This window comes from Enhydra lutris, unplaced genomic scaffold, assembly GCF_002288905.1.
Source record: "Enhydra lutris kenyoni isolate GAN:26980312 unplaced genomic scaffold, ASM228890v2 scaffoldscaffold31, whole genome shotgun sequence".
Taxonomy (NCBI): domain Eukaryota; kingdom Metazoa; phylum Chordata; class Mammalia; order Carnivora; family Mustelidae; genus Enhydra; species Enhydra lutris.
This window is the reverse complement of record NW_019154115.1, coordinates 81848-103321: the sequence shown is the minus strand read 5'-3', so window position 1 is coordinate 103321 and position 21474 is coordinate 81848. Positions and strand designations below refer to the sequence as shown.

Genomic DNA, 21474 nt, shown 5'->3' with positions numbered 1-21474 from the left:
TTTGTATGCCTTCTTTGGGGGCATAGTTATTTTTTCACGAAAATTTTATTTTGTCAATCTTTGTTAATCTGGATTTACTATTTTATGTGAATTAATATAAAATGTTTTAATTTTTAATATGGCAAATATTAATGGACATAACCCACATAAACAAGCTCTTTGGGGTTGTCTTATTTATTGTAAGAGTCTTGAGGCCACAATGTTTGAGATCCACTAGTTTAGATCAATTAAATGTTTACCTTCAAGAGTTGGGGATCTGGGCACCTGGGTGGCTCAGTCAATTAAGTGACAGCTTTCAGCTCAGGTGATGATCCCTGCCTCCTGGGATCTAGTGCCACATCGGGCTTCTTGCTCAACGGGGAGCCTGCTTCTCCCTCTCCCTCTGCCTCCTGCTCCCCCTGCTTGCTTGTTCTCACTCTCTCTGTCAAATAAATGAAAGTCTTTAAAAAAGAAAAAGATGGAGATCAAATCTGGGCTTTGTTAGTAAGGAAGCAGCAGGAGAAATAGATGTTAAATAGGGATACAGCAGTGTATGCTGTACTTACATTCCTTCTATCTGGTTCTCAACCTGAGCTTGTATCAAAATCACAAGAAAGCATAAGTCACAGAAAAGTTAAACTCAGACTGTTGGGCCCTGATGCCAGAATCTGATTCAGTAGGCCTGGAGTTGAGAATGTGCCAAAACCCAACAGACAAAAGATGCTCAATGTTAACCATCAGGGAAATGCAAAATAAAACCACAGTGAGATAATTACTTTATTCCTGTCAGAATGGCTCAAATTACGAGCACAAGAAATGACAAGTGTGTTGCAGAAAATGGAACAATTGTGCACTATTGGTGGGTATGTACATTGGTATAACTACTGTGGAAAGCAGTATGGAAGTTCCTCAAAAAATTAAAAATAGAATTACCATCTGATCTAGTAATTCTACTACTGGGTATTATATATTCTTTATACAAAGAAAATGAAAACACTAATTTGAAAAGATACGCACCCTTGTTTATTGTAGTCTTTATTCACAATAGCCATAATAGGGAAGCAACCCAAGAGTCCATTGATAGAGGAATGGATAAAGAAGCGGTATTTATATACAATAGAATATTATTCTGCCAGAAAACAAGAAATCTTTTGCCATTTGCAACAATATGGTTGGACCTAGAGGCCATAATGCTAAATAAGTCAGAAAGACAAGGACCATGTGATTTTACTCATGTTGGAATTTAAGCAAAAGGAACAAATTTTAAAAAGACTCAAATACAGAGAACTGGTGGTTGCCAGAGGTGAGGTGGGTCATAGGGAGATAGGTGATGAACATTAAAGAGTACACTGATCTTGGTGACCACTGAGTAACATACAGAATTCTTAAATCATAAACCTGAAACCAATATAACAGTTAATTGTATTTCAATAATCCTTTTTAGGCCAAGAGCGTCTGGGTGGCTCAGTCATTTGTCCAGTTGCCTTCAGTTTTGCTCCTGATCTCAGCGTCCCAGGATCCAGCTGGAGTCCAGCCCAGCTCCTTGCTCAGCGGGGAGTCTGCTTCTCCCTCTGCCCCTCCCCCTGCTTGTGCGCGCTGTCAAGTAACTTTTTTTTTTTTTTTCCAAAAAACTTTTAAGCGTAAACTTAATAATTCCCTTGTGACTCTGATGCTACTATGAGGAACTAGTGTAGTTTGGTGCAAGTTTTCACAGCAGTGGTAGGTGGTATTTATGTCGTCTCACACAAGGCGTGAGGGCTACATTCACTAGGTGTTGAATATAGGTGGTCATCTCCACACACTTAGCCAGTTATTCTTAAAGCAGATACTCCCCGTTCAAAGATTGAACAACAACAATTGTACAGACGGACAAATAGTACCCAGTCTCCTCCTAGAACTCAAGAATCAGAGAAAGCTCTGTGCCGACAAGGAATACAGAGCTGCAAGTACAATGAGAGCACAGAAGGAGGATCTGTGCCCGCAGGAAGCGTGGAAAGTACCGAGAGGATCATCTATGCCCGCGGGGAGCATGGAAAGTACCGGGAGGACCCACAGACGCGAACCCACCACGTCAGAGCGCCAGCCCGCCCCCCCCGCAAGACCTACGCAGGAAACCGCTGGGCCTGGAGTCACGTGGGTGGATCTCACCTCTCGGTCTCCCCCAACCGGCCGGAAGTGGCGTACGCGCGCCTGCTCAGTGCGTGCTGGCTGGGAGGTCTTGAGCCGGCCTCGCGGTGCCTTCCGAGTCGCCGTAGTGTTTGCTCGGCGGGTTGGTGAGGAATGGAGGTGGTGGGTGGCTGTGGTGATCATGGTGGTGGTGATCGCCAAGGCTCCTCCGCGGACCCACAGAGTACCTTTGTGTTGGGTAACCTAGCGGAGGTGGTGGAGCGTGTCCTCACCTTCCTGCCCGCCAAGGCGTTGCTGCGGGTGGCCGGGTGAGGAGAGAGGAGGCGGGATGCTTAGTTCGGGTCATGCTTCGGGCTTGCCCTGGCTGGCTGGGCGGGCAGACAGCATCGGGACCCACGTTGTCCCATGGCTCCCTTTTCTTCCCCCGAAGTGATGCCCCCACCCGCGAGGTACGCCTGCCGTACCCCTGTGCCTGTCTCGGGGACTCTTCCTGCAGGGGCGAGGTGCGCCCTAAGGTTTTCTCCGGCCCAGGTTTCCCTCTGAATCTGCGTCCCCAACACCACCCGCTCTGGGATTTTTGATCCCGCAAGAGTCTCTCTCCTGCTGGGCTAACGGGAGTTTCCGTGAGCGGCTGGAGAGGGAAATGAACGTCCCTTCACAACCTTTGTGCGTTTGTGCCCCCAGCGTGTGCCGCTTATGGAGGGAGTGTGTTCGTCGAGTGTTGCGGACGCATCGGAGTGTGACTTGGATCTCCGCGGGGTTGGCGGATGCTGGCCACCTGGAGGAGCATTGCTTGGTCCGCGTGGTAGCGGAGGAGATTGAGGCAAGTAAGCCGCATCGTGCACAGTTCGTTGCGGGGTTGTTGGGTCAGGCTTTGCGCACTCAGTCTTTTTCGTTTGAATCCCTATTTTGTGTGTGACCCTATTCTTTCTGAGTTACGGAACATTTTCTCGTGACATGAAAAGATTTTATAAACACATAAGGATGTGCCATGATTTGTTTGACCGTTCTTCAGTTCTTAGACATTTTGTGTATACAGATTTTTACTACTATAATAACGCTGTGGAGGACCTTCTCTTTACCTTCTTCCTTTGAAGCAGATATTATTGTCACTGTTTGGCAGGGAAGGCAAGCTGGGTTTCTTTTTGCTTAGCGTCACATTAAAAAGCAAGAACCAATACTTAAACCTAAATATTTCAGCCGCTGGTCCTGTACTCTTTGATATTGTATCTCTGGTCCCCCAATTTCAAAAGATGGGCAAAGCCTGGGGAGGTAATAACTTGAACTGTGGAATCAGAGGAGCAGCTTTCTTGAGCACAGGTGCCTGTGTGGCTGTGGTATCTCATTTGCCAGTGGGACAGAGCTGTTCCAGAGTAAATGATCAGTTTGATGTTCTTTCACTTCCTTATACTTGAGTATGCCTTACATACAAACAAGAATATTCTACATCTTCACAATGCAATCATCAGAGTCAGGAAATTCTTACTGATATATTTCTGCCATCCATTCCTCAGAATCCTTTCAGACGTTGCCAGTTGTCCCAGTAATATTCCTCATAACAAAATAATTCGAATTAGAATCTTTTGTTGTTTTTGTCATTTAAGTTTTTTTTTTTTTTAAGATTTTATTTATTTATTTGAGAGAGCAGTCCAGGGGAGAGGGACAAGCAGACTTCACGCTGAGTGCAGGTGCCCCTGTTTCTTTAATTTTTCCTGTGGAACAATTTCTCAAGTTTTCCTTTGCTTTCCCAACTTTGACAAGTATGTAAATTACAGGCTGGTTATTTTGTAGAACATGTTTTTTGGGTTCAGATTATGTATTTTTGGCAGGAATATCACAGAAGTGATGCTGTGCTCTTCTAGTTTCATCCTATCAGGTAGCATATAATTTTAATTTCTGTCCCATTAACTGGTGTTAGTGTTAGTACCTTTGATAATTTGATTAAGGTGCTGTATGCCAGATGTCACTCCTGTAAAATTACTCTTTTCCACTGTAATTAGTAAGTATTTTGTGAGGAGATACTTGGAAATTACATAATTATCCCGTTTCAATTCTTTTTGTTTATTTCTGTATAGATTTTTAAGTCTCTTATTTTAGTCAATGGAATATAATCTCTAACTATCAGTGTTTATTTTGGTATCCGAATTGTCCCCAGTTTGGCTGTCAGGAGCCCCGTCAGCTGGCTTCAGGGTCTTTTAGAGATGAGCCCATCACTTTTGGGCACCTCCTTGCTTTCTGGTGCAAGATGTTCTTAGCTCATTTTATCTTTTGTTTGCTTTAATCCTGGAATCAGCCATTTCTTTAAAAAGCTCTGCTTCCTTTTAGTGGAGAATGGTATTTCACGGTATTTAAAAGCCAAGATCTGGACAGTTTGCTACTGTTGAAGGGTTTGCTGCTCCAGAGCCTGGTGGAACAGAGCCAAGGAATATATATATGTGTGTGTGTGTGCGCACACCATTACATACATACACCTTTACAACTCTATTCTTATATATATGGAAATTCATGAGTTTGTACAAGTACATCTAATTCCAGTCCAACACAGGATTCTTTCCAGTTTTCTCTTAGGTTGTATTTATACAGTGAGAAACCTGGCTCTCATCATTCTTAATATGTTTAGATATTAGACAAATGCCCCATAAGTGACCAGTCTTCTGCTTCTACCTTCCTCGTGTGGATTTTCTCCTTATTCTTTTTGGGCTCTAGGACTCAGACCCAGAGTAGCCAGTATCCAAAGGTAGTCTCGCAGAAAACTTCCTTTGCATTTTGGCTCAAATCCTGCCCAGTCTAGTTTTAGGAGTTGTCATTTGGAGAAATTCAAAATGCAGATGGACTTCCATAAAGATGTTCTTTGCAGCATCATTTATTATAAGGGAAATTGAAAATAACCTACTGTTTAGAAATAAAGTCACTGAATGATGAACTGCAAGATATATTAGTGACAAATGTTCATGTCATAAGTGAAGAAGGCAGATTATGAAATTATATTTAATATAATCTCAGTTATTGAAAACAAAGAATTGAAAGGAAGCTAAAATGTTAGCAAAAGTTTCCTCTCAGGGTAGAATTGTATGACTTTTTTTTTTAATGTTTTAAAATTTTTTGTGTTTTTTTTTTTCCTTTAAATTTTTACCACAGCAAGTATTATTTTTATATTTTATATTTTATATTTTTATATAGTTTTAAAAGTTTATACAATAGGGGTGCCTGGGTGGCTCAGTGGGTTAAAGCCTCTGCCTTTAGCTTGGGTCATGATCTCAGGGTCCTGGGATCCGGGCTCTCTGCTCAGCGGGGTTTTAATAAATAAATAAATAATTTTTAAAAAAAGTTTAGACACTATAATGGCTGTTCTAGCTAGACAGATTTTTTTTTTTTTAAAGATTTTATTTTTATTTATTTGACAGACAGAGATCACAAGTAGGCAGAGAGGCAGGCAGAGAGAGAGAGGGGGAAACAGGCTCCCCACTGAGCGGAGAGCCCGATGTGGGGCTCGATCCCAGGGTCCTGGGATCATGACCCGAGCCAAAGGCAGAGGCTTTAACCCACTGAGCCACCCAGGCGCCCTTAGCCAGACAGATTTAAATATGAACTCATCTTTAGTGCATATTAGCTGCCAGTCTCTGAAAAAGTTACCTAATCCCTCTGAGCTTCATGTTCTATCTCCATAACATGAAAAGACAATAAGAATTTTTTCATACCCTTAAAGAGTTGTTCTAAGGATTAAATAATATAAAGGTGATGCATCTAATATATTACCTGCAGTACCAGAGATATTATTTTCAGTAAGTGAAATAATTATCTGTTATCATTGTTATTATTAAAATTCATATGGTAATGCCCTTAAAGAAGTTTATTCATTGTAGTAAATGCTAATGTGAAACATGGAAACCTTGTCCAAATCATACTGGTTTTTTTGTGTTTGCCACATTACCTAGTGGACATGATACTATTATAGCCATAAAGAAAGTTGGTTTTTTATTAGAAAGGTTTTAAAGTCCACTAAAAATTTTATAAAATGTCTTGCCATTTGAATGGTGGAATGAGGTTATAGTTGTCTCTCATTGTGCTTTAAGAACATTTCCTGTTGAGGATTGTCATTGTCAGTACTTCTGATGAGAATTAGGAAGACTGTGTAATTGCTTTTCATTGGGTACTGGAAAAGACAGAATCATAAAACCTCAGGATTAGACTTCCTATCTCGTTACTCCTTATACCAGATATCACAAACTCAAATGACTCCAAGGTTAGGCAGATGACTAAGTTGGTTTAGGGTAACATCATACAGAGCAGTAAAGCCGTGGCATATCAGGGAGTGCTTGCCTGCATTTAGCCCCCATTAAGAGGAATGCAGTCGAAGTGTTAAAATGTCTGTAGTTTTTCAAAAGAATCTGGAAGTCCACATTTTCTGTAAATATTATGTGGAATTTTAAATAATTGGTAACCAAATTATATATCTTCAAAAATTCTGGGTGTGAGCCCTGGGAACTAGATCCATAGATTATCAGGTATGGAGCCACCACAGGGTCATCATTCTGTCTTAGTATCTTTTTTGAGTTTGTCTATATGGAATCTGCTCTGAAACATCTTGGCATTCCTCCAGATTACAGTGGATTAACTTTTTTTCCCCATTTAATCACATTGAGGCTTTGCTATATATGAGTACTTCATTCCATTTTGACAATAAAAATCTTTGAAAATAACCAGCTTAGGAAAAAAAATATGTTCATCCTTTTGTTTAATTCAGCCACTTTGCCACTTGTCTGTAATGTGACATTTAGTGAAAACAGGAGTCTGAATAAGCCCAGCTCGTAAGTGTAGGTAAGGTACAAGTACGAATGACAGATGTAAATTATGTCACATATGAGATTCAGGGTACTGAAGGAGTCTAAGAAAAGGTTTTGTAGGGGAGGTGGCATTTTAAGTGGTCTCTTGGGGGAAATAATCTTAAGTACGAAACAGGGAGAGCTGTAGGAGAATCTGTACAGTAGTGTGTGTCTGGGTTATAGTAAGCAAAAAGGTCCCTGGAGGGAACTAGATGGTAAGGTGGAAACGAAGGCCTGGGCTGTTTCATTTGGTAGGCAGTGAAAAGTGGAATGGTACAGTTTGTATGCCTTCCCTTTGTTGCTGAGGTTTTCCTGTGATTGTGATGCCTATTCAAATAAAGCAAGTAGCACGTTTTGCTGGCATTTAATGTTTTTGCATCTTTTGCTGGCATTTAATGTTTTTGTCTAAGAGTTTAAGCTGTGAAAATGAATGAGGCTGGAATGAGTTGGATTTGAAGAAGAAAAAATAGAAGCTCAAATGAATGACCTGAAAAGGTAGAAGCATGAATGAAAAATGAATGGGAAGTTGTTGGACTCAGAATGCTAATATTGAGCTAAGGCGGGGGTATGCCAACAAGAGTTTGGACCAGGGCTAAACTTTAAGGGACCGTGAGAGCACTCACGTATTTGTGTGATCTAATTCCGTTTTTGTTTTTGTTTTTCTTAGCAGAATGTTCACATCTTACCACAGACAGTTCTTTACATGGCTGATTCAGAAACTTTCATTAGTCTGGAAGAGTGTCGTGGCCACAAGAGAGGTAAATCTCAGAAGAAAAGGTTTGGGGATTTTTTGTTCCTTATGTACCTCTGGAGTTAAATATTGTCTTAGTCCTGAGAGTTACTGACTTTCTGAGGCTCTGGCCCTTCTCCCTATAGCATGCATGAATATATTGTTTTTGAAACTTGAGGGACCTTTTCTGCTTCAAAGAAAGATACGTTTCTCATTTTGAAATACTTTAATCTTCCAGGCACTTTTTATTATTAAAACAGGATGTATATTTTGGCTTTTGAAGCCTTTTATTGTGTGATAGGGACCCATTTAGGGACACCAAAGTTATACTGTGCCTTCTTTTTGACGCTGCTAAGAGAAGAAGTAGACCAAGTGTACCAGGCTGGGCACACTGAGGCCCAGAGCTAGACCTGGGTTATCACTGTCTAATTTGAATCCAGGTGACTTGTTTATGCAGTGAAAAAGTCATGCTCTCTAATATCAGCTAAAAAGAGTACAACAACAAGTTAAAATTTTGCTGCTGTTGCTAAATTTAATAACAGGAGGACAAAAACAGTATATAAACCAAGCAAGAAAGGCAAATTAGTGGTGCTAAGGGTCAGATTTGGAATTTAAACTAAAAAATAGGCCCCAAATGGGAAAATATTTGCTTTCATCAAAGTTTTTGAGCTTTTTTTTTTCTTAAGTATGCTCCACATGGGGCTTGAACTCACGACCCTGAGATCCAGACCTGAACTGATATCAGGAGTCGGATGTGTAACTGACTGAGCCACCCAGGTGTCGCACTGACTTTCTTATAAAGCATTCTGATATAAATGACTTAAATTTTGTTCAGTGTTTGCTTTTTTCCCCCATACAATCAGATTTGACCTAAAATTAATAACATTTAATAATTTTGCTACTATATTATTACAGCAAGGAAAAGAACTACTATGGAAGCAGCGTTTGCCCTTGAGAAGCTATTCCCAAAACAGTGCCAAGTCCTTGGGATTGTGACCCCAGGAATTGTAGGTGAGAGAAAATACCAATTTGATGATTTCCTGCCTTGCATTAATGTGGAGTACTATAGATTGGTGAATTACTTGTAGCTTAAAAGCACATTTTTATTTTTGGCCATCCAAAATGCCATAAAGTTAGTCGTATTTTCCATGGTATTCTATTTGACTTCTATTAGTGTTCTTTAGGTTATTGTGGTTAGTAATCCCAGTCTCAGGACTATCTAAATAAACTGAATGTGATGCATATCTTTCTGGGGAGCCATTCATAAGAGGGGAAAGCTAAAATCCTCTTTTCTCCAAATTAGAAAGCATTAAGTGAGCATTCTCACTTTGATCAGTTCAACTAGCATCCTCATTTCTGGTGGGCAAGGGTGAGTTACAGCTGGGATCAGGAGCTACAGTAGACCTTCCTAGGAAACTTCTGTTTCTCTTCTTGGAGACCGTGGTTTGAAGTCTATAGTGTGAAATTATACTTCTTCCCCAGTATGCTGCTGGTGAATTTGTACTGGTTTTTATTATTGTTGATTCTTTTCTATAGCTCATGGGGGAGAGATACTCTGTTGAGGCAGTCATGGTACAGTGGTTCAGGTGCCAGGATTAGAATCCCAGCTGTACTTAGTATCTCTCTGTATGACTTTGGGCGACTTACCTAACTTCAGAGGACTTCAGTGTCCCCATACATGAAATGGAGATGATTGATAATCCATCTTTGGAAAGTTATGAAGATGAATTAACACATGAAAAGTAGAGTAGAGATGTGCAGAAATCATTGAGTAAATGTTAGCTATTAGGATTTTCTTTATTCCACTCAGTAGTACTCCATACTTGGCATTTTTAATCTTCACTGAGAGACTTTTAATCTGAATTTGAGTCTCTTATATGGTGAAGTACAAAGGATTTCAAGTGTTTACAAATGAATAAGGGTAAATACATGTTGATAGGGACTATTTAATCTTTCCCTTTATCAGCTCCCCCCCATACTATTACATCTGCCTATCACTACACATTTTGTTTCTCATTGGATTAAAAAATGGTAACAGTAACCATGTTTTTTTTAGTTTTTGAATTTTCCTTAAACAAGTGATCTAGGTTTTGCCATTACTAGTTGTTAGCAAATGCTTATATAGAAAAGTAGCTTCATCATTTTCTTAGGCCTCTCCACCTCACCCACTTTTGCTTTTTCAAAGCATAATCACATTTTTCTTTTCTAAAATTTCAGCTGGGGGTTGGAGGCAGGAGAGGGAGGGTGGACTTGGGGAGGACCCCATTGTGAGGGTGGGAGGTCTACCTTAAGCCTTCCTTTTGTGCTTGCCTTACCCTGAAGGAGTTCTAACTTTGGCTGTTTCGAGTTTCCTTATGATCTTGTTGTCAGGATTAGATGCCATTCCCGTTCCCGCTGGTGTTTTCTTGGACACACTTACTGGTTTTGGTTCCCCTGAAGCCAGGTGCTTTCTTTGAGCCAGTTCCTTGCATGTCCCAACAACGCTTCGACCAAGATGGTTGGATTCCTTTTTCTTAGGCCACAGTTTAGTGATTGTTTCTAAAACAGCTATTGGCTGCTGGCCCATCTTCCTTCTTTAGGTTCAAAACACTTAAGGTCTGAGAAAAAGTGTTCATTCTTATATGTGCAGAGGTCATTATCCTTTTAAGGTGATCTTTACCTCTAGTGACGTGCACAATTTAATGAGTTTTGACAAATGCATACTCTATACTACACCCCAGTCAAGATAGAGAATATTTCCATTACCTCAGGAATTTCGTTCATGTCCTTTTCCTGTTGATCTCTGCCTGCAAAGGAAATCCCAGTTCTGATTTCTGCGACCATAGATTAGTTTGCCTTTTGTTGAATGTCATATAAATGGAACCATTCAGTATATACTCTTTTTATGTCTTGGCTTTTTTAATCGGAATAAATATTTTTAACAACATATTTTTGGGATTATGTTACTCTGTGTATCAGTAATTCTTTTAAGAATTTATTGAGTATTATTCTGTTACATAAATAGACTATTTTTCCACTCTTTGATGGAGATTTGGATTGTTTCACATTCCTGGCTATCAGAAATGATGCTGTTGTGAACATTTTTTTTTTGTTTTTAAGATTTTATTTGAGAGTGAGTGTGAGCATGAGCCAGGGGGAGGGACAGAGGGACAAGCAGACTCCCCGCTGAACAGGGAGCCCATGGGGCTTGTCCCAGGACCCTGAAATCAAGAGTCAACTGGGTAACAGACTGAGCCACCCAGGGACCCCATGTTTTGAACATTCTTATGTAAGTCTTCTTGTGGACCTGGTTTTGTTCTTCTTGGAAGAGGTGGAATTGCTGGATTTTATAAGAAACTGCCAAACTGTTTTCCAGAGTTGTTCCATTTTATACTCACCAGGGATGAATGAGGGTTTCAGAAGCTCACGGCTGCATATCTTCACTAACACTTAGTGTCTTCAAATGAGTCTTTTCATTGTAGCCATTGTAGTGGGTATGAGGAGGCTTCTTTTGGTGGTTTTAATTTGAATTCCTCCAATGATTTTAATTATGTTGAGCACCTTTTCAGATGTTTTTGGCTATTTGTATATCTGTTTCTGTGAAGTATCCAAGTCTTTCAGTGAATTTTTTTTTAATTGGGTTGTTTTTATTTTTGAGTTGTTTATATGTTCTAATTCAAGACCTTTACAAGTATAGGTGTTGTAAATATTTTCTCCCAATCTGTTTCTCACTTTCATTCTCTCAACAGCGTCTTTCATGACCAGTGAACATTTATTTTGGTGAAATCCAGTTTATTTATGTTTTTTCTTTTCTGGTGTTTTATGTCTTTGCCTATTTCAGAGTGACAAAGATATTCTTTGATGTCTTTCTCTATAAACTGTGTAGTTTTAGTTCTTATATTAGTTCTGTGACCTAACTTGAATTAATCTTTGTATATGGCATAAGGTAGGGTTCAAGGTTTTTTGTTGTTGTTGATATTTTTCATATGTTTATCCAATTATTTCATCAACCTTCGTTGAAGATTTTTCTTTCCTCTAATTGCCTTGGCACCTTTGTCAAAAATAATTGACTGCATGTTTTAGATCTGTTTGTGGATTTAATTCTGTTGCATTGATATATTTGTCTATCCTTTTTTTTTTTTTTTTTAAGATTTTATTTATTTATTTGACAGAGAGAAATCACAAGTAGGCAGAGAGGCAGGCAGAGAGAGAGGAGGAAGCAGGCTCCCCGCTGAGCAGAAAGCCCGATGTGGGGCTTGAACCCAGGACCTGGGATCATGACCTGAGCTGAAGGCAGCGGCTTAACCCACTGAGCCACCCAGGCGCCCCATATTTGTCTATCCTTAAGCCAGTGCCATATTTCTGTAGGTCCTGATACTCTTTTTAAAAAATTGATTAGTGTAGGTTTTGATGTTCTTTTTAAAAATTGTTTTGGCTATCTAGGTTCTTTGCATGTCCACATATATTTTAGAATCAGCCTGTCCATTTCTCCTTTTTTTAAAAATTCTGTAATAAAAGTACTTTGTGTGTATGTGTGCATATATATCTGTGTGTATATGTACGTGTGTGTATGTATGTGTGTTTTATATATATATATGTATACTTTATACAATTATCAGTATTTTTAGGATAACTTTTTAAAAGTAGAATTGCCCTGATGTATTTTTTTACCTCCCAACTTCTTATTTAGAAAAACTTCAACAAATCTTCAAAATTGAAGAATAATAGAATAGTAAACATCCATTTTCCTTTTCTAGATTCACCAGTTTAAAAAAACTTTGCAACAGTTGCTTTTTTTCTGTTTGTAAAAAATTTCTTTCTGAACCATTTGAAAGTAGATTGCAGACATTATGACATTATCCCTAAAATTTGAAAGCTGAGAAACTTATACTCAACTTTTAACTTGTTGATTATCTTGGTTACCCACACTGTAGTTTTCTAGATGAGGTTAGATACATATCAAATGAAGTGTTACCAAATGAAACTTCACTTTTTATTAAATCTTTTCTTGAGGGGTGCCTGGGTGGCTTAGTTGGTTAAGTGTCTGCCTTTGGCTCAGATCATGATCTCAGGGTCCTGGGATCAAGCCCCGCATCGGGCTCCCTGCTCAGTAGGGAGCCTGCTTCCCCCCTTTCTCTCTGCCTGCCTCACTGCCTGTCTCTCTGTCAAATAAATAAATAAAATCTTTTTATAAATAAATAAATAAATCTGTTCATGAAACTGTTTAACTTTTCCCTAGTGACTCCAATGGGATCAGCTAACAATCGACCTCAGGAAATAGAAATTGGAGAGTCTGGTTTTGCCCTATTATTCCCTCAAATTGAAGGAATTAAAATACAACCCTTTCATTTTATTAAGGACCCAAAGAATTTAACACTAGAAAGACATCAACTCACTGAAGTAGGTAAGTCACTGTAATTTACCGTTAATTGCCCAAATTGTTGATTGTTTGTTCCTTTGAGAGAGTCTAAATTAAGTATACAGGTTACTAGAGATGTGGATAATTCACACTAGTGATAAGCAAAGGCTACTGCAGTACACTCTTGGTAAAATTGATTTGCTTATTTATTTATTTACCTATTTTTGATGGGCTGAACAATTTTTTTTTTACTTTTTAATTTTATAAAGAATTTTTAATTTCCTTTTAAAATTATTTTACTTATGTTAAAGCCTGAAAGAACCAGAGATGAAAAATTCTTCAAAAATACTTTTGATAATAAATGTGTTTGTATTTAATTCTGAATTTTGAAGCACTTCTTTCTCTTTGAATATTTAATCATTTGCCCTACTTTTGTTTTCTGAAAAGTTTTTCAAAGCATTGTTTTACAGTAATGAAAAGCATTGTGAAAAAATTTTTAAAAGATAAAGTTAACATAAAAGATATTAGAAATTAGATCAAATTAGAAATTAGAAAGATGGGGGGCACCTGGGTGGCTCAGTGGGTTAAAGCCTCTGCCTTTGGCTCAGGTCATGATCTCAGGGTCCTGGGATCGAGCCCCGCATCGAGCTCTCTGCTCAGCGGGGAGCCTGCTTCCTCCTCTCTCTCTGCCTGCCTCTCTGCCTACTTGTGATCTGTCTGTCAAATAAATAAATAAAATCTTTAAAAAAAAAAAAAAGAAATTAGAAAGATGGGATAAGGTATAGTGAACCTGATGTTTTTGAAAAGCTGTAAGTTAAGGCAGAGTCTGTCAAACAAGAGTTTACTAGGAAATGTCAGGGGAAGCTTGGCCTGAGTAGACAGGTCATGAGAGGCAATTTTGAAGAGGTGAAGGGTCACCTTAATTTCCAGGATCTGATAAGAAATCACAATTTAATATAGTAGCAACAAAGCAGTTACTCAAGCAGAACAGTGTTAAGGCTTCTTATCTACATCTGCAAATGAATTGATTGGCATTAACTCATTTTATAAAAAAAAAGTCTGTTGGCATAAAAAATATTCAGTGGTGACCTGTTTATACATCAGTCAGCCAGCCTGTAGAGATAAGTCTCCATTATTTGAAATGGCACTGAATCCCGCAGGAGTAAAAAATTATATAGCAGTGAAGAGAAAATTTGTGATTGGTGTACTGATAAGAAAAAAAAAGGAGTCTACACACTGACACTGACTTATATAACTGTCCTTTACAATGCAAAAGAAAGACTTAAAGTGGTTAGTGGGATGGGAGGAAAAGCACAGAAGGAGGAGTCATTGGCTGCAAAGATGAGCAGCTGGCAGCAGCAGGCCTCAATAACATGGAAGAGAGTTGTCAGGTACAGGTATAGGTAAAGCATGGGAAGTTTCAGCCACTAGTCTGGGGTAAGGTAGGGTACTCTAGCTGGTAAGAACGCAGTCTTGTAGCTACCCTAGTTCTGCTACTTACGAACTTTCTAGTTTAAGACAAGTTTCTTAACTTTCCTCAGGCTCTGTTTCCCATCTATAAAGTGGAATTAACTAATTTACAGAGTTGTAAGGATTAGATGAAATGACTTATGTAAAGCACTTAGCAAAATACCTTGCTCTGTAGATGGTAGGCTAACGTTGGCCTCTGTACCTTAGGGAGGCTTTGTAGTGGGTTACAGTGATCCATCTGCAGTGTGGCCTTGTGGTATGTGGAAGAATAGACTGGGCAGGGGTCAGGAAAAGGACATTCAGTGAAAGGGCCACAAAGGTCTCGGGTATTCTTACCATCCCATTCAGAAGCATCATCTCAGAGGAACATGCACATGTCTTGGCTAATGGGGACAATGATAATTAATACTGAGACATCATAAGCTGGGTCCTGAGTTCCATGCTATTTCTAATCCCCATGGTGGCTTTGCCAGTTAGAAATTGTCACAGGGTGTTGTCGGTGAAGAAAATAAACTCTTGAGAGAGCAAAGGCTCTTAGACTACTGCATGGTACATAAACAGAAGAACAGAGTTAACCTGTGTTGTTAAAGTGACTCGAAATCAAGGATGCCAAATATTCTCTAAGGAAAACTTCAGATTGTGCCTTTTAAATTGACCTAACATTAACTACAAAGGCAGAAAGAATTTTAGGAGGAAATGTGACTATATAGCCAAACCAGAGAGACTTTGTCATTTTTTTTTTTTTTTTAAAGATTTTATTTATTTATTTGACAGACAGAGATCACAAGTAGGCAGAGAAGCAGGCAGAGAGAGAGGAGGAAGCAGGCTCCCCACTGAGCAGAGAGCCTGATGCGGGGCTCGATCCCAGGACCCTGGGATCATGACCTGAGCCGAAAGCAGAGGCTTTAACCCACTGAGTCACCCAGGCACCCCGACTTTGTCATATTATAATGAGACTTTTTTTTTGGGAGGCTGGGTCAAGTTAACAGTGCTCAGCAAACCAGATCTCTTAGATTGGTGGTTAGAAATTTGTGGGTCTGAAACTCAAGAGGGAGTTGAGGTTAGAGTTGTTGGTTTGAGGGAGCCATTTATATATATCCCGGTAGGGTGGTTGCAAAGAGTATCCAAGACTGCTTATTATAGATTTTGGGAAATATTCCAGCAGCAAATTTAGAACTAGGAAGGAAGAAGAGATACAGTTTGATGCTGACAAGAGGATGGGTATGTTCATTGGGTTCATGATGGAGAAATGTATGTTAATTTCACTCAGCTTATTGATAGGTCCATAGGGTTAGAAAAATTAATTGGATGCAGATTCTGTCTCAGTGGTATTCCAGGAAGGGTGTGACAGATAGATATGTAATTATAACCCAAGTGAGAAAGTTAGGTGGGCCTATCTACAAAAGAGGTCTGGATAGATTGCTGTAAGGATTGCCAGTGGGCAGGAGAATGAGGAGGCTTAGTGGGGCAAGTAGCATTTAAGGCTTTGAAGGATGATGAAACATGAAAGATAAGAGTGGTAACAGGCTAGGCTAAATGATGAGCAGAAACCTAGGCATAGAGCCAGGTAATGAGAGCACATAAGGGGGATAGTAAACATTTCACTTTTGTAAACAAAGTGTGGGGCACAGTGAGGCCAGGCTAGGGAGTGTATTTAGTAAATGGCAACATTTAAGCAGGAATGGTCTGGTAGCAAATGTGACCCTCCAGATTGGGGAGATACTGCAGGCAGGGAGACTAGTTAGGAGCCCCCTGCAAGAGTCTAGGCAAGAAATAATACCAGAGCATGAAGAGTAGGAAATTGATTGGAGAAAATTAGCAGATGATTAGGTATGTGAGAGAAGGGAGACTGGGTGACTCACTGATAACTTTGAGTTTTGTACTTCAGAGAGCAGGGTGCTGATGGTACAGAGAACAGAAATCAAGAACACTGAGGCAGAAGGAGCAGGATTGGGAAAAATCGGACTCCATTAGACAGGCTTGTTTGGCCTTTAATTTAGTGCTCTTACTGAAGGTTGTATTGCCCGACCTGTGTCTTTTTTGTTCAGAAGTGAGGATGGTACCTCCTGAGCACATATTCTCTCCTCTGTCCCACACTACCTTGGGCATGGTAATGAAGGTCCTGATCAAAGCACTGCTCGAAGCTAGAGGCCTAGTTTTGTCATTTTACAAGAAAGAGCCAAAATCTTGAGTGAAATAAGCCATCCATTTTGTGATAAAATAGTTAACAGATTTCTGAGACCTTGTTTGCATTATAGCGCAAAGTATAGGAATCACAAAACTGAAGGGAAAAGCAGCCACGTGTTTATTCTGTACTGTGAAGTATTCTTATTGGCATCCTTTCCAGAACTGTTTGTGTCAACAATTTTGGTGTATTCCAAAGCATCCTTTTCATCCTGTTGATGGTATTCCGGAAATTGAAGCTTTGCTTCGACTGGGGTGATAATCTTTATTTTTTCATATACTATTGGACATCCAGATTTCCTGTATTCTGAATTTGGGTCATTATCTTTTTGTTTTTTTTTTAAAGATTTTATTTATTTATTTATTTGACAGAGAAGGCAGAGAAGCAGGCAGAGAGAGAGGAGGAAGCAGGCTCCCCGCCAAGCAGAGAGCCTGATGTGGGGCTCGATCCCAGGACCCTGGGATCATGCCCTGAGCCGATGGCAGAGGCCTTAACCCACTGAGCCACCCAGGCGCCCCGGGTCATTATCTTTTATGTGCTCAAGAAGATGGAGGAATCTGAGGTGGGCAGGGAGTAGTGGTTGGAGGCTACGCCTGGGATGTGCCTTCTCCATCCACAGAGTCCTGGCCTGCATTCCTGCACCAAATACTTAGGACAGCTCTTCTGTGTTCTGTAATATCAGAAAGCACCTTGTTCATGGTAGGATCTCACAGGGGTTAGCAGACTTTTTCTGTAAAGGGCCAGATAGTAAATTAGGTTTTGCTAGGCTTACAGTCTTATTTGCATCTGTCGGCTCTGTCATTGGAATACAAAGGCAGCTATAGACAATACATAAATAAACGGTTGGATTCCAGTAAAAGTAAAGTTTACAAAAATGCAGTGGGGGGACAGATTTGGTGCATGGGCTGTAGTTTGTCTTTCTCTGCCTTATAGTGTTTGACCACAGTGATTAGAAGATCTGTGAAGGCCCACAGTAAGCAATGAAATGGCTCAGTTCACCCATGAAGTTGGCAGTACCTCTGAAGACAGGGACCTTGCATTTGAGAATTCTAGTTCTTTTAGACCTTGTGTATAGGGGATGTCATAGTCTGACCCAGGATCATAGTATATATGATATCATATACATAGGTTCTGTATTCTTTTTGAACTTACCAAAAGTGGCACATTTTTTAAAATGAGGCATAGGTTGTTCTAAGGTCTGTGTGTTCTAAGGACTGTGTTAAAAATTGTCTCGGGTGGTGGGGGCAGCTGGGTGGCTCAGTCAGTTAAACATCTGCCTTTGGCTCATGTCATGATCCCAGAGTCCTGGGGTCACCCTTTGTGGGGCTCCCACTATCTGCTTCTCCCTTTCCCCTCACTCATGTTCTCTTTCTCTCTCTGTCTCAAATAAATAAAATTAAAAAAAAAAAAAAAAAAAGTCTGTGGATTGAAAAAAAAAATATGGATGGGCCAGCACTTAATTCTTGAGAAGGGCAGAAACACCTCACCAGAGCATCAGAAAAAGTCATTGTTTGTTCATTTAGGAACTGTTGGCATGCATGCCATATGCTGGTCATTGTATGTATGGGATTCTAGAAATACATTAAGTTCCTGCCTTCTGGAGCTTCCAGTTTGGCAGAACAGACCGATTTTGAATGAAGTACCACAGATGTGAAATGTATACCAAGTAGAAGCACAGAGGTGCTAGAAAACATATAACCACAGAACTTAAAAATCTAGTGTGGGGTGTTGGGAAAGTGACATTTGCACAGGGCCCTAAGAAGTGAACTAGAGAAGGGAGGAGTCCCTCAGATGGGTAGGAGTATTATAGGTGGTCTTTACCTTCTTTCTAGGTTACTGACAAAAATAGAGCAATGTAGCCTAAGATCAAGGACAGGAAATAGAAAGGGCCTGGTAATGTACCTTCAGGATTGAAATGCTGTGGATTCATATGCTCATTTGTGAAACAAAGAAATCTAGTGTGTCTGGAGAAGTGGGGATAGCAAGGAGTGGGAGAGTGTGATGTGAGGTGAAGCTGTAGAGGCAAAGAGGGGCCATGTCATGCCCATAAAACATAGTAAGGATTTTATATACTTAAGGGCAGTGGGAAGCCACGATTCTAAACAAAAGAGTGACAGAATCAGATAGGTCTTTTTATAATACCCCTCTGGCTGCCATCTGGCCATCAATTTGGAGGATTATGAGAGCAGATGTAGGAAAAACAGGAAGCTGTTGTAGTAGTTAAGGCAAGAGTTGATGGCAGGTGGATGTCTTCAGACACAGATGGATTCAGGACAGAGTTTTGAGGTGAATCAATGGGATGTGGTCACTGATTAAAATGTTGGGTTTTGAGAATGAGGGGCGTGGCCTCCATGTCTCTGCCCATAGGAGGAGATCTTAAAATTACAATGAGCTAAAGTTAACTTCAGGACAAATTGGGGGCTCCCGCACAGGTCCTCAGCCTCAGCTCAGACTGGCTTACTGAAGGTCAACCCCCGACCCGGTGTCTCCTTGATGAGAACTGACGGCAGAACAGAACACATAATTTTGCTTGCTTTTTTTTTTTTTTTTTTTAAATCTTCTGTGTTTTTGTCCCTTCCCTCCTCCTTCCTGCTGATAGCTTTCCTCTAAGTAACTCCCTGTTGAATCCTAGCTAATAATACCGTGATGTCCTCTCCTGTTCTTATGTTGAAAACTTTATTTATACTTCTCAATGGGGAAGTTGTTCAGCATCTTTCCTTTGAAACAGTTCATTTCCTTTTCTTTGAAACAGTTCATTTTCAAATAAAATCTTACATGGGGTATCAACATAAAAATAAAGCAAATAGAGCAGAGCAGAGCTGCTTAGTTTGAAGGGAGGATGGAATGTCTATAACTGTGGCTGCTTCACATCTCCTCTGTCTCCCCCTGGGCACCTTTGAACCCAGCAGAGCATATTGTAATAAAGGGAGGAGACTCCTACCTTAAGGTGGTCTGCATTTCTTTCCTAAAGGCTTCAAGTTGTTCAGTAAAGTGGCTCTGTGTATGAAATCAGTACCTGGCAGCTTATGACCCCCATCCTTCTACAGTCAGAAGAGCTGGAGAAGGCAGCCTAGGGACTGCTGATTGCTTTTCCATAAGCTTGAGCTTAAGAGCCAGGGCTTTTTTTCCTTCCTGGAGAATGCTTGAGGTGGGTAGCTAGTACATCATACACTGCCTCACACCTGTGATTCTTTCTCTTTTACGAACACTTCCTTCTGACACTCTCCTGGGCACAACTCAACCTGTAAGAGTGCCCCTGGGGCCCAGTGGTTTTCTAGGTTTCAGTTTTATTTGTAGACATTGACATTAGAAAAGATCTTCCACTCATTTTTACATTTTAGGTACCCCATGTAAGATTTGATCATGGTATTGTTAGCTGTATCTTCTAACAATGGTGGACATCCCTACCATGTTCCTGACCTTAGGGGGAAAGCTCTCAGTTTTTCCCCATGGTGCAAATGATTTGCTGTGGGTTTTACATAGATGGCTTTTACGATATTGAGGTTTGTACCCTCTATCTCTACACTGTGAAGAGTTTTAATCAAGAAGGAATGCTATACTCTGTCTCGAGGAAGGATGCTATACTTTGTCAAAAGCATCGGTTCTGCATTTGCTTTTTCTGCATCAGTTGAGAGGATCATATGGTTCTTGTTCTTTCTTTTATTAATGTGGTGTATCACACTGATTGATTTGTGAATGTTGAACCACCCTTGCAGTCCAGGAATAAATCCCACTTGGTCATGGCAAATAATCCTTTTAATGTACTGTTGGATCCTGTTGGCTAGTATCTTGGTGAGAATTTTGGCATCCATGTTCATCAGGGATATTGGTTTGTAATTCTCCTTTTTGGTAGGGTCTTTGGTTTTGGGATCAGGGTAATACCAGCCTCATAGAGTTTGGAGGCTTTCGTTCCGTTTCTATTTTTTCAAACAGTTACACAATGTAACTGTTAAAATGGTTTAAATGGTTGGTAGAAATCCCCTGGGAAACCATCTGGCCCTGGGCTCTTGTTTGTTTTGAGATTTTTGACTACTGCTTCAATTTCCTTGCTGGTTATGGGTCTGTTCAGGTTTTTTATTTCTTCCTAGTTCAGTTTTGGTACTTTATAGTCTCTAGGAATGCTTCCATTTCTTCCAGATTGCCTAATTTGTTGGTGTATAGTTGCTCATAACAGGTTCTTATAATGGTCTGTATTTCTTTGGTGTTGGTTGTGATCTCTCTATTTCATATATTTAGGTCCTTTCTCTTTTCTTTTTGATAAGTCTGGTCAGGGGTTTACCAATCTTATTAATTCCTTCAATGAACCAGCTCCTAGTTTCATTGATCTGTTCCACTGTTGTTTTGGTTTCTATTTCATTGACTTCTGCTCTGATCTTTATTATTTCTCTTCTTCTAGTTGGTTTAGACTTTATTTGCTGTTCTTTCTCCACCTCCGTTAAGTGTAGGGTTAGGTTATGTATTTGAGACCTTTCATGTTTCTTCAGAAAGGCTTGTTAATGCTATGTCCAAAGGGGGAAGTATATAGCACTAACAAGTCTTTCTCAATGATATGAAAACACAACTCTTCAAAGCCTTTTACTGCATCCCAAAGGCTTTGAAGAGTTGTGTTTTCATTTTCATTTGTTTCCATGAATTTTAAAAATTCTCCTTTAATTGCCTGGTTGACCCATTCATTCTTTAGTAGGATGCTCTTTGGCCTCCATGTATTAGAGTTATTTCCAACATTCCTCTTATGACTGAGCTCCACTTTCAAAGCATTGTGATCCGAAAATATGTAGGTCCCTGGGTGTACACAATCTGTGTGAGTGCATGTGTATGTGTG

The 21474-nt window shown here is 39.9% G+C and overlaps 1 protein-coding gene across 3 annotated transcripts in view; it reads left to right on the top strand.

Moving 5' to 3' along the window:
• The first annotated feature begins 2224 nt into the window (after positions 1 to 2224).
• Positions 2225 to 21474, top strand: part of LOC111153307 (F-box protein 22) — a 37014-nt gene continuing 17764 nt past the window's right edge. The window contains exons 1-5 of one of the 3 annotated variants that reach the window (XM_022512247.1): positions 2225 to 2414; positions 2791 to 2929; positions 7600 to 7687; positions 8575 to 8670; positions 12878 to 13042. In XM_022512247.1, coding sequence (XP_022367955.1) covers positions 2260 to 2414; positions 2791 to 2929; positions 7600 to 7687; positions 8575 to 8670; positions 12878 to 13042 — 643 coding nt within the window. In that variant the 5' untranslated portion in view covers positions 2225 to 2259. Of the gene's footprint in view, positions 2415 to 2790; positions 2930 to 7596; positions 7688 to 8574; positions 8671 to 12877; positions 13043 to 21474 lie in introns of all 3 variants that reach the window. The other 2 variants (XM_022512245.1, XM_022512248.1) reach the window with 2 other exon arrangements.